The sequence below is a fragment of the Taudactylus pleione genome, unplaced genomic scaffold (assembly GCF_031769625.1).
Source record: "Taudactylus pleione unplaced genomic scaffold, aTauple2 ptg000484l, whole genome shotgun sequence".
NCBI classification, from domain to species: Eukaryota; Metazoa; Chordata; class Amphibia; order Anura; family Myobatrachidae; genus Taudactylus; species Taudactylus pleione.
The window spans coordinates 53,556-66,394 of NW_028284886.1; the positions used below are offsets into that span (position 1 = coordinate 53,556).

Genomic DNA, 12,839 nt, shown 5'->3' on the forward strand with positions numbered 1-12,839 from the left:
CAGTGACTGTGCACCTTGGTAACACCATGCTGCACTGCAGGTGGGATAGGTGTAACATGTGCAGAGAGAGTAATGGTGCATACACACGGTCACATTTTCCTTCAGATCTGTACAATAACGATTTTAAAAATCGTTCATATCTAAAGGACAATCTGACACGTTTGTCAGATGAACGATGCGCGTTCCCGCTTGTCAGATAACGATATCTGACATCTGATGTGTTTGTAGTCAGATTTGGACGATTCCATTCATTTGTAATGCAGTCAGAAATCATTCAAATCGTTTGTAAAATCATTCAATCGTTCATCTGACACATCTAATGCTGCCCATCCACTAGGCGATTTTGACAGGCGATTGCACGATAATGACGTAGTTATCGTGCAATCGCTTGCAAATCGTCTGCAAATCAGGCACTTTAAAGTCGGAAACGACCAGCGATGTGCGCGTCCGCTGGTCGATTCCGACATCAATCATCGGGCAAACATGCTGGTCAACCTGACGATATCGTCAGGTTCAGCATGTTGCCAAATGATTCATGAGCCTGCACTGAACGACTGCTCATTCAGTGTAGGCTTATCACAGACATAGGGCTCTATTTACTACAATCCGCATATTGAATGCGGATTGTAGTGTGATATTACCGAGTGAATTCGCATTGAATATCACAGGGATTTACTATAAATCCCTTGCAGGGACAGAACTTGCGATAAAGCTCTGTCCCTGCGGATCCCATCCGCACTCTAGTCGCGGTATTTTCGGAAAAAATACCGCGACTAAGAGCCCGCGCATGCGCCGACCGACCACCGCTACTACCCCCCCGCCAACGCTAAGCCTCGGCGCTAAGCCCCGCCCCCCGCGATCGCGGGCCACCTCTAGGTGGCGTTATTATCACAGGGCTTCCCCCGGTATTTTTTTACAATTTATTTTTAGTAACTTGCACACAGATCACATTTCCCATTACAATTATGGGAAATGCGATCTGCTTTACTAAAAATAAGTGATACTGGGGGTTGGAGTAGAATTTTACTAATTCTACTCCAATTGCCCTATAATAACTACAGGTGAAACTAAAATAATGTGAAAAGGGTGTGAAAACACCCTTTTTCACTTTATTTTAGTAAAAATAATGTTAATAAATAGAGCCCATAGAAACGACAGCATGATTACAATGTCATAATCGTGCTGTCATCTCTATGGTCTGCTAGTGGATGGGCACATATGACTGTGTGTATGCACCATTAGATTTGGGAGGAGTGTGTCCAAATTAAAAACTAAATTGCAGTGTAACAATAAAGCTGTCCAGCATTTGTGGGCCACATGCAAAAGCAGCCAATATTTACACGGGTTCAACCCGGCTCGCTTTACAGTGTGCACGGGTAACCAGTGTCGATGCGACCTGGGTCCTGGTCACAGAATAGGAAGAGCTCGCTCAGCACGTGGTGGTGGTGATGTCAGGAAAGCATCTCTAAACTTCTAAATACGTATCCTAAACCAGTGGTCTCCAACCGGTAGCTTCCGGTCTTCATTTTGGTAGCTCCCCCAGCTGCTGTACTGCCGAGTCACCTAGGAGGAAGTGACCTCTGATGTGTGCTCCCCCGTGGTGTCGATGCCATCATATGTAACGGTGGACAACTGCAGGCCTCCAGTTAGTAGGCGCTAATGTCACTGAGTGTCTATTTGGGAGGTTGCAGCAGCTTCTTACCCCTCCAGTATCAGCTCCCAACCTCCGGCTCCTTTACAAGCTCAGTCTCTCTCTATTTCCGCAGCTCCGCTTGAGGCACTCCCTTAGGGGTCGTCCCACACATCCCTCTTATGCTGATTGTTCTCAGAAACCTCCCTGGATGACACAGCTTAGTCCCATCGGATGGTCCCCGCCTCAGAGACCTCCGCTGCTTGTCCCGGAGTACGGCCGCTGCCCTCAAGTAAGCATCAAGGCAGCGCAGCCCCTTCTCCTGTCCAGCTACCTCACCAACTGCACACACCAACTGCCATTTTTCTCTAGTTCAAATCCTTGAGCCTGCTACAGTACTCACTGGTCCCCTAACGTCCACCACCACTGAGGGGACAGCGCAAATAGTCCCTGAACCTTAAGGAAACCAGTTAAATCATGCCCTATATTAGACAATGGCAGTAGTCACATTAATATTTTACATTTTCATAGAGGCACATCAGTGTGGGTAGGAACACAGGGTGTTGGTGGGGTGCCACAATAGTCTAAACAAATCTAATAGGGCACAAGTTCTCAAACTCAGCCCTCAGGACCCCAAACAGTGCATGTTTTCCAGGTCTCCTTACAGAATCACAGGTGAAATAATTAGCTCCACCTGTGGATCTTTTAAAATGTGTCAGTGAGTAATGATTACACCTGTGCACCTGCTGGGTGACCTGGAAAATGTGTAGGGTCCTGACCGAGTTTGAGAACCATTGTAATAGGATGTTAATCAGACAGATCCGATTGGTTGCAAATTTTCCATTTTCCCGCCTTGCTCAGTGAGCGTCTAAAAACTTGTGTAATTTTTAATATATTGCTTAATTTTATATATTAAAAAATATTTTCCTAACAGATTTCCTTTAAAAGGAATTTTATTGTCAACACAACGCTCTGTAACATGACTGTCTAACAGTAACCTATAAGGGTAAGGATTACACAACGCTCCGTAACAAGACTGTCTCACAGTAACCTATAAGGGTAAGGATTACACAACGCTCTGTAACATGACTGTCTCGCAGTAACCTATAAGGGTAAGGATTACACAACGCTCTGTAACAAGACTGTCTCGCAGTAACCTATAAGGGTAAGGATTACACAACGCTCTGTAATATGACTGTCTCGCAGTAACCTATAAGGGTAAGGATTACACAACGCTCTGTAACAAGACTGTCTCGCAGTAACCTATAAGGGTAAGGATTACACAACGCTCTGTAACAAGACTGTCTCGCAGTAACCTATAAGGGTAAGGATTACACAACGCTCTGTAACAAGACTGTCTCGCAGTAACCTATAAGGGTAAGGATTACACAACGCTCTGTAATATGACTGTCTCGCAGTAACCTATAAGGGTAAGGATTACACAACGCTCTGTAACAAGACTGTCTCGCAGTAACCTATAAGGGTAAGGATTACACAACGCTCTGTAACAAGACTGTCTCGCAGTAACCTATAAGGGTAAGGATTACACAACGCTCTGTAACAAGACTGTCTCGCAGTAACCTATAAGGGTAAGGACTACACAATGCTCTGTAACAAGACTGTCTCGCAGTAACCTATAAGGGTAAGGATTACACAACGCTCCGTAACAAGACTGTCTCGCAGTAACCTATAAGGGTAAGGATTACACAACGCTCTGTAACATGACTGTTTCGCAGTAACCTTTAAGGGTAAGGATTACACAATGCTCCGTAACAAGACTGTCTCGCAGTAACCTATAAGGGTAAGGATTACACAACGCTCTGTAACAAGACTGTCTCGCAGTAACCTATAAGGGTAAGGATTACACAACGCTCTGTAACAAGACTGTCTCACAGTAACCTATAAGGGTAAGGATTACACAACGCTCTGTAACAAGACTGTCTCGCAGTAACCTATAAGGGTAAGGATTAAACAACGGGACCAGCTCTGTATTTATAATCTGTACAATGAAACATGTTACAGTAATTCCTGCACTAGTGGCATCTCATTACTGTAGTACTGAAAGGACAGGACATTCATTTCCATAACATGACATTAGCAAATGATTCAAGCGTTGAAAGAAAACATGTAACTGAGGAAAGCCTATAATGGAACAGTTAATTAAATTTTAAATATGACGTATTACTGGTTATGGGATGGGGTTTCTAGCTAAAAAATAAGGGGGCTTTTGCTGCCAACTAAGAGCTTTAAAATGTGACTAAAACCACATTTCAGACATTTTGAAGAAAAAAAAAACATAAAACAAATGACGCAGCTTAGAACAAACCACTTTCTATCAATCAATTAGTGAAACCCCAAAGTGTAATCAGCTACTTCTCCTAGGGCTCTATTTACTACAATCCGCATATTGAATGCGGATTGTAGTGTGATATTACCGAGTGAATTCGCATTGCGAATTCAGGCAATATCACAGGGATTTACTATAAATCCCTTGCAGGGACAGAGCTTGCGATAAAGCTCTGTCCCTGTGGATCCCATCCGCACTCTAGTCGCGGTATTTTTGGAAAAAATACCGCGACTAAGAGCCCGCGCATGCGCCAACCCACCGTCGCTGCTACCCCCCACAGATGCTAAGCCCCGCCCCCAGGCGCTAAGCCCCACCGGCGCGACCCCCCCTCCCCCTCCCCGCGACCCCCCCTCCCTTCATTACACTTACCTGCATCCTCCTGGCCTCCGGTGATCTTCTCCAGGCTTCCCGATCAGGTGATCTCCCATACTGCACTGGGGCCCGATCACCTGATGACCGGGCCCCAGTGCACTGTGGGAGACCAGCTGACCGGAGAGGAGCCATCACCGGAGGCCCGATCACCGGTCCCTGGATTCAGGTAAGTAAAAAAAAATGTTTCAATTTTTTTTTCTTTTTTTTACAGCAATCAGCTTGCGGTCTGTTTAGACCACACAGCTGATTACTGGTACCGGCTCCCGCCTCTGCTCTCCCCGTTAGAGCAGAGTGGGAGCCCAGTAACCGAGGGAGACCCTGGATAATGCCACCTCCAGGTGGCGTTATTATCACAAGGCTTCCCCCGGTATTTTTTTACAATTTATTTTTAGTAACTTGCACACAGATCACATTTCCCATTACAATTATGGGAAATGCGATCTGCTTTACTAAAAATAAGTGATACTAGGGGTTGGAGTAGAATTTTACTAATTCTACTCCAATTGCCCTATAGTAACTACAGGTTATACTAAAATAATGTGAAAAGGGTGTGAAAACACCCTTTTTCACTTTATTTTAGTAAAAATAATGTTAATAAATAGAGCCCAGGGTGAGTGTGTGGAGAAAGGTCTGGTAGGTGACAGGGTGAATGTGCGGGGACAGGTCTGGTAGGTGACAGGATGAGTGTGCAGGGACAGGTATGGCAGGTGACAGGATGAGTGTGCGGGGACAGGTCTGGTAGGTGACAGGATGAGTGTGCGGGGACAGGTCTGGTAGGTGACAGGGTGAATGTGTGGAGACAGGTCTGGTAGGTGACAGGATGAGTGTGCGGGGACAGGTCTGGTAGGTGACAGGGTGAGTGTGTGGAGACAGGTCTGGTAGGTGACAGGGTGAGTGTGTGGAGACAGGTCTGGTAGGTGACAGGGTGAGTGTACAGGGACAGGTCTGGTAGGTGACAGGGTGAGTGTACAGGGATAGGTCTGGTAGGTGACAGGGTGAGTGTGCTGGGACAGGTATGGTAGGTGATAGGGTGAGTGCGTGGAGAAAGGTCTGGTAGGTGACAGGGTGAGTGTGTGGAGACAGGTCTGGTAGGTGACAGGGTGAGTGTGTGGGGACAGGTCTAGTAGGTGACAGGGTGAGTGTGTGGGGACAGGTCTAGTAGGTGACAGGGTAAGTGTGCAGGGACAGGTATGGTAGGTGACAGGGTGAGTGTACAGGGACAGGTCTGGTAGGTGACAGGGTGAGTGTGTGGAGAAAGGTCTGGTAGGTGACAGGGTGAGTGTGCGAGGACAGGTCTGGTAGGTGAAAGGGTGAGTGTGCAGGGACAGGTATGGTAGGTGACAGGGTGAGTGTGCAGGGACAGGTATGGTAGGTGACAGGGTGAGTGTACAGGGACAGGTCTGGTAGGTGACAGGGTGAGTGTACAGGGACAGGTCTAGTAGATGACAGGGTGAGTGTACAGGGACAGGTCTGGTAGGTGACAGGGTGAGTGTACAGGGACAGGTCTGGTAGGTGACAGGGTGAGTGTACAGGGACAGGTCTAGTAGATGACAGGGTGAGTGTACAGGGACAGGTCTGGTAGGTGACAGGGTGAGTGTACAGGGACAGGTCTGGTAGGTGACAGGGTGAGTGTACGGGGACAGGTCTGGTAGGTGACAGGATGAGTGTACAGGGACAGGTCTGGTAGGTGACAGGGTGAGTGTGCGGGGACAGGTCTGGTAGGTGACAGGATGAGTGTACAGGGACAGGTCTGGTAGGTGACAGGGTGAGTGTACAGGGACAGGTATGGTAGGTGACAGGGTGAGTGTACAGGGACAGGTCTGGTAGGTGACAGGGTGAGTGTACAGGGACAGGTCTGGTAGGTGACAGGGTGAGTGTACAGGGATAGGTCTGGTAGGTGACAGGGTGAGTGTGCTGGGACAGGTATGGTAGGTGACAGGGTGAGTGTGCTGGGACAGGTATGGTAGGTGATAGGGTGAGTGCGTGGAGAAAGGTCTGGTAGGTGACAGGGTGAGTGTGTGGAGACAGGTCTGGTAGGTGACAGGGTGAGTGTGTGGGGACAGGTCTAGTAGGTGACAGGGTGAGTGTGTGGGGACAGGTCTAGTAGGTGACAGGGTAAGTGTGCAGGGACAGGTATGGTAGGTGACAGGGTGAGTGTACAGGGACAGGTCTGGTAGGTGACAGGGTGAGTGTGTGGAGAAAGGTCTGGTAGGTGACAGGGTGAGTGTGCGAGGACAGGTCTGGTAGGTGACAGGGTGAGTGTGCAGGGACAGGTATGGTAGGTGACAGGGTGAGTGTGCAGGGACAGGTATGGTAGGTGACAGGGTGAGTGTACAGGGACAGGTCTGGTAGGTGACAGGGTGAGTGTACAGGGACAGGTCTAGTAGATGACAGGGTGAGTGTACAGGGACAGGTCTGGTAGGTGACAGGGTGAGTGTACAGGGACAGGTCTGGTAGGTGACAGGGTGAGTGTACAGGGACAGGTCTAGTAGATGACAGGGTGAGTGTACAGGGACAGGTCTGGTAGGTGACAGGGTGAGTGTACAGGGACAGGTCTGGTAGGTGACAGGGTGAGTGTACAGGGACAGGTCTGGTAGGTGACAGGATGAGTGTACAGGGACAGGTCTGGTAGGTGACAGGGTGAGTGTGCGGGGACAGGTCTGGTAGGTGACAGGATGAGTGTACAGGGACAGGTCTGGTAGGTGACAGGGTGAGTGTACAGGGACAGGTATGGTAGGTGACAGGGTGAGTGTACAGGGACAGGTCTGGTAGGTGACAGGGTGAGTGTACAGGGACAGGTCTGGTAGGTGACAGGGTGAGTGTACAGGGACAGGTCTGGTAGGTGACAGGGTGAGTGTACGGGGACAGGTCTGGTAGGTGACAGGGTGAGTGTACAGGGACAGGTCTGGTAGGTGACAGGGTGAGTGTGCGGGGACAGGTCTGGTAGGTGACAGGATGAGTGTACAGGGACAGGTCTGGTAGGTGACAGGGTGAGTGTACAGGGACAGGTATGGTAGGTGACAGGGTGAGTGTACAGGGACAGGTCTGGTAGGTGACAGGATGAGTGTACAGGGACAGGTCTGGTAGGTGACAGGGTGAGTGTACAGGGACAGGTCTGGTAGGTGACAGGGTGAGTGTGCGGGGACAGGTCTGGTAGGTGACAGGATGAGTGTACAGGGACAGGTCTGGTAGGTGACAGGATGAGTGTACAGGGACAGGTCTGGTAGGTGATAGGATGAGTGTACAGGGACAGGTCTGGTAGGTGACAGGGTGAGTGTACAGGGACAGGTCTGGTAGGTGACAGGGTGAGTGTGCGGGGACAGGTCTGGTAGGTGACAGGATGAGTGTACAGGGACAGGTCTGGTAGGTGACAGGGTGAGTGTACAGGGACAGGTCTGGTAGGTGACAGGGTGAGTGTGCGGGGACAGGTCTGGTAGGTGACAGGATGAGTGTACAGGGACAGGTCTGGTAGGTGATAGGATGAGTGTACAGGGACAGGTCTGGTAGGTGACAGGGTGAGTGTACAGGGACAGGTCTGGTAGGTGACAGGGTGAGTGTGCAGGGACAGGTCTGATAGGTGACAGGGTGAGTGTACAGGGACAGGTCTGGTAGGTGACAGGGTGAGTGTGCGGGGACAGGTCTGGTAGGTGACAGGATGAGTGTACAGGGACAGGTCTGGTAGGTGATAGGATGAGTGTACAGGGACAGGTATGGTAGGTGACAGGGTGAGTGTACAGGGACAGGTCTGGTAGGTGACAGGGTGAGTGTGCGGGGACAGGTCTGGTAGGTGACAGGGTGAGTGTACAGGGACAGGTCTGGTAGGTGACAGGGTGAGTGTACAGGGACAGGTCTAGTAGGTGACAGGGTGAGTGTACAGGGACAGGTATGATAGGTGACAGGGTGAGTGTGCAGGGACAGGTCTGGTAGGTGACAGGGTGAGTATACAGGGACAGGTCTGGTAGGTGACAGGGTGAGTGTACAGGGACAGGTCTGGTAGGTGACAGGGTGAGTGTACAGGGACAGGTCTGGTAGGTGACAGGGTGAGTGTACAGGGACAGGTCTGGTAGGTGACAGGGTGAGTGTGCAGGGACAGGTCTGGTAGGTGACAGGGTGAGTGTACAGGGACAGGTCTGGTAGGTGACAGGGTGAGTGTGCGGGGACAGGTCTGGTAGGTGACAGGATGAGTGTACGGGGACAGGTCTGGTAGGTGATAGGATGAGTGTACAGGGACAGGTCTGGTAGGTGACAGGGTGAGTGTACAGGGACAGGTCTGGTAGGTGACAGGGTGAGTGTGCGGGGACAGGTCTGGTAGGTGACAGGGTGAGTGTACAGGGACAGGTCTGGTAGGTGACAGGGTGAGTGTACAGGGACAGGTCTAGTAGGTGACAGGGTGAGTGTGCAGGGACAGGTATGATAGGTGACAGGGTGAGTGTGCAGGGACAGGTCTGGTAGGTGACAGGGTGAGTATACAGGGACAGGTCTGGTAGGTGACAGGGTGAGTGTACAGGGACAGGTCTGGTAGGTGACAGGGTGAGTATACAGGGACAGGTCTGGTAGGTGACAGGGTGAGTGTACAGGGACAGGTCTGGTAGGTGACAGGGTGAGTATACAGGGACAGGTCTGGTAGGTGATAACGCGAGGTGTTTTGGATATTATTTTTAAACCTTACTTATTATAAGAAGAAATGGAATAATTCACATCAATACCAACTTTAAAATAAATGACAATGTTTTACTTCAAAAGCAAATCAATTCTATATGTATTATGGTATTGTCAAAGCAGACTTACAACATAAAAAAAATTAGTTCAGCAACAGTAACAAAATGATTATTTGCAATGCCTAGCATAGACTCCCAAGGTGACAGTCAGCCATGTTTATACTTACAGCCCAGCGCCTCGCGACTCTCTCGACCTACGATCTCTCCTGCTCAACCCGACTGACCTCTCCCCTTTTTGATCAATCTTTTATACTTTTTCCTCTCTGCTACTGACATATTCTAAAATGACGAATATTAATTAATTAATTCAATATTCATGCGCACTAAACATTTCACTAATTATATATTTTAATCATAACAAAACCCACAATCTCTTTTCTATGTTCTCAAAATACTGGTGACCGCATATAGGCCAAGGCTATCCTGATTGGCTCCCTTCTTGCTTAGCCAGATCTGAGACCTCCTGTCTCCTAGTCTGTTCATACTCAACTAACCCATTATTCTGTCTTGCTAGAGAAGAAATGATTTTGATCAGTTCTAATTTATACCTATTTCTGTAATAACATTTATACCTTTAGATTATACAATATTAAACAATAATAACTGTTGCTTCAGACACACACCTGCCTACTTTAGAGAGAGGGTAAACCTCATCTCTAGGCCTATTTATTTAGGTTTATTAGACAATGTGTTAGAAAAGCATTATAAGGAACATTACAACGGGCACCCTTTTCATCCACGCTTTCTTCTTGCTTGTTCCATTCTGCGATATGATGACTGTATGTTTTATTGTACCCCAACATTCCTTCTGTTATTACACAGTTTATTAATGCACTCACATATAATAATTTTTTATTAGGTTTTTGTGTATTTAATAATTTCTAAAAGATCCCCAAACAAGTTTGATTCAGTAAGATCCTCCTTGTAAGATTGTGTTACAAACACTGGTTCCCAAATAATTACCTTCAGCTCCTGTACCATTTTGTTAATAGACATGATGTTGTCCTGATCATACCTTGGATACCTTGTTAATTTTAAACGTAGGGAACCTGTGACATTATAAGGTTCAAGTGTGAGAGTTCCACATCGTGAGTGAAATGTTGTTTGATTTGAGTGCAATGAGATAGACATTAGCACAACATTCCCTGAATGACATTGTGACTACATACCCAACAATCACCTTTATTGTTCTTTCTATAAGCTCATGATAAGTGTCCAGGGAAGAAGTGTCAGTTTGTATAGAGATGCTTTCTTTGCACCATTGTATACCCCTTTTCTGAATTTAAACCACAGTATTTACATATACACCTTGGAATTGTGAGACAACCCTTCACACCTTTGTCTTACAGTAATGGCTCTTTTTTACGATACTTCATCAGATGTATCTTGCACCTAGTACCAGTATGAGACCTTATTTACCTATAATGTATTTTCTTTTCAACCATTTTAAGAATTTTTTTCCCTTGGTCTTTTTAAACATTCATTTTTATTGAATATTTTGTTAGGTTTTTTTTTCAAATGAAAAAAGAAAAGAGAGGTACAGAAAAAAAGAAAGGAATGGGGAATACAGGCAATAAAATAAGACAATAGAAAGAAAAAAATATTACAGATAAAACATTACATTATATTATACCAAATATAAAATATCATTAAAAGGTAGTAGATAATATATACTAATAACAGAGACCACTCCATAACTGCAACAGTCAAATCAAAAGAGAGAACATATCGGAACCTTGGAGTATCAATTTGTGTTTACTGGGAGGCATGGACCCCCCATATTGAACTCATGCCAACTGAACCATTTTATCATTGGTGAATTAGTAGAGGGAGAATATGGACAATTCAGCGTTTCCATCAAAAAACTATGATTTAATTTAGTCTTTATCAAGGAAAGGGGGGGGGGTTTATCTTGCTTCCAGAATTGAGCGATGGCTGCCCTAGTAGCAATAAGTACATGTCCGATAAAATACCTATGGTTAACTGGAACGTCTTCCTGAAATATATGTAAAAGAGCTGTGGCTGGGGACAAAGACAGCCACAAACCAGTAACCTCCAGAATCAAGGCTTCTACCTCCAGCCAGAGGGGACGTATAGCAGGGCAACTCCAGAAAATATGGAGAATCTCTCCCGTTTGACCACATGAACGCCATCATAAACTAGATTGGGAAGGCCAAATTTTGTGTAATCTGTCCGGGGTCAAATAGATACGATAAAATAGTTTCATATACATTTCAATATGAGAGATACATCTAGACATTTTGACTATAGAAAAAAATAATTGGGACCATACATGTGGGTTTAAACATATATTTAAATGATTTTCCCATTTAATAATAGCTGGTATCTTAGCTGGTTCTTCTGCTGTTAGAATTAAAGAGTACCAGAAAGATATACCCCTTTTACGGGAAATTGAGAATATACGTGAACAAACATGAGAAGGGATTGTATCAGTCAACCCTACTAAATGTGGGAAAGATTGAACCCAATGTCTGATTTGAAGAAATTTGTAAAAATCTCTAGAGGGGATAGAGAACCTAGCTTGTAATTGGGCAAAAGAAAGGAAAGTGTTACTTATAAAAAAATCATGAAGAGTACGAATACCTTTGGGGTGCCAAGAGGATAAATTTAAATTTGGAATTAATTGTGAGAGGCCCTGAATAGAGAGGTGTAAAGATGGCAGGTTAAATTGTAGGAGGGTAGATAAACTATCCCACGCTTTTAAAGAAGCTAATGTGGCTCTAGACATATTTTTTAAGGACTTTCTAGAGCTGGGTGGAACCCAAAGTAAATCACCAAGGGGGAATTTGCCTAACATATCACTTTCCAATTTAACCCAAGGTTTAGGATTGAGAACATTTGACCAGTCACTGAGTTGATCGATCAGACATGCTGTTTGATAAAGAGCTAAATTGGGATAAGTCAAACCCCCTGATGATCTAGACATCATCAGATATGTCTTAGCAATCCTGGCTCTCTTATTATTCCAGATATATTTATTCAGTACTGCATTAAATCTATTTAGCCATGAGAGAGGGAGTGTCCTGGGAATTGATCTAAATAAATACATAAGTTTGGGGAGAAGAGTCATCTTGACGGCCGCCATTCTGCCCATCCAGGAAACCTCGTGATTCATCCAATCTTTTGTGTAAATAACAAATTGGTTCAATAAGGGGCCATAATTAAATTCAAGGAGAGTGTCTTCTGCAGCCGACAAAGAAATACCGAGATAGCGGAGAGACTGTGTTTGCCAATTGTAATTATAACGAGATTTAAGAGAGTACAGGAGCTGGGGTGGGGCATTTATTGCTAATACTTCCGTTTTAGATGTATTTAATTTATAATATGAGGCCGCAGAGTAACTATTAAGCAGCTGTTGTAAATTTGAAAGAGAGGTTTCCGGATGTGTTACAAACAGAAGGACATCGTCCGCAAAAAGACAAATTCTATGATGTGACCCGTTTATAAAAGGGCCATGAAGAAGGGAGGAAGTGCGGATATATTCTACTAGAGGTTCTATTGCTAGAACAAAAATTAAGGGAGATAAAGGACAGCCCTGTCTGGTACCATTGCTTATAGGGAACAAAGAAGATAAGAAACCATTGCAACACACACGTGCTCCAGGGGCACTATAAAGTGCAAGAATGGCATCTAAGAACCATCCTGTAAAACCAAATTTGGAGAGTACAGCCTTCATAAAACCCCAGTGCAGCCTATCAAAGGCTTTATCGGCGTCTAATGAAAGTGCCAGAAGCGGGTCCCCGACCTGTGA

The 12,839-nt window shown here is 46.0% G+C and overlaps 1 protein-coding gene across 1 annotated transcript in view; it reads left to right on the plus strand.

Annotated features, from left to right (window-relative positions):
- The first annotated feature begins 190 nt into the window (after nt 1-190).
- Nucleotides 191-12,839, plus strand: part of LOC148502728 (transport and Golgi organization protein 6 homolog) — a 106,487-nt gene continuing 93,838 nt past the window's right edge. The window contains exon 1 of the mRNA XM_088449432.1: nt 191-1,922. Coding sequence (XP_088305558.1) covers nt 1,865-1,922 — 58 coding nt within the window. The 5' untranslated portion in view covers nt 191-1,864. The remainder of the gene's footprint in view (nt 1,923-12,839) is intronic.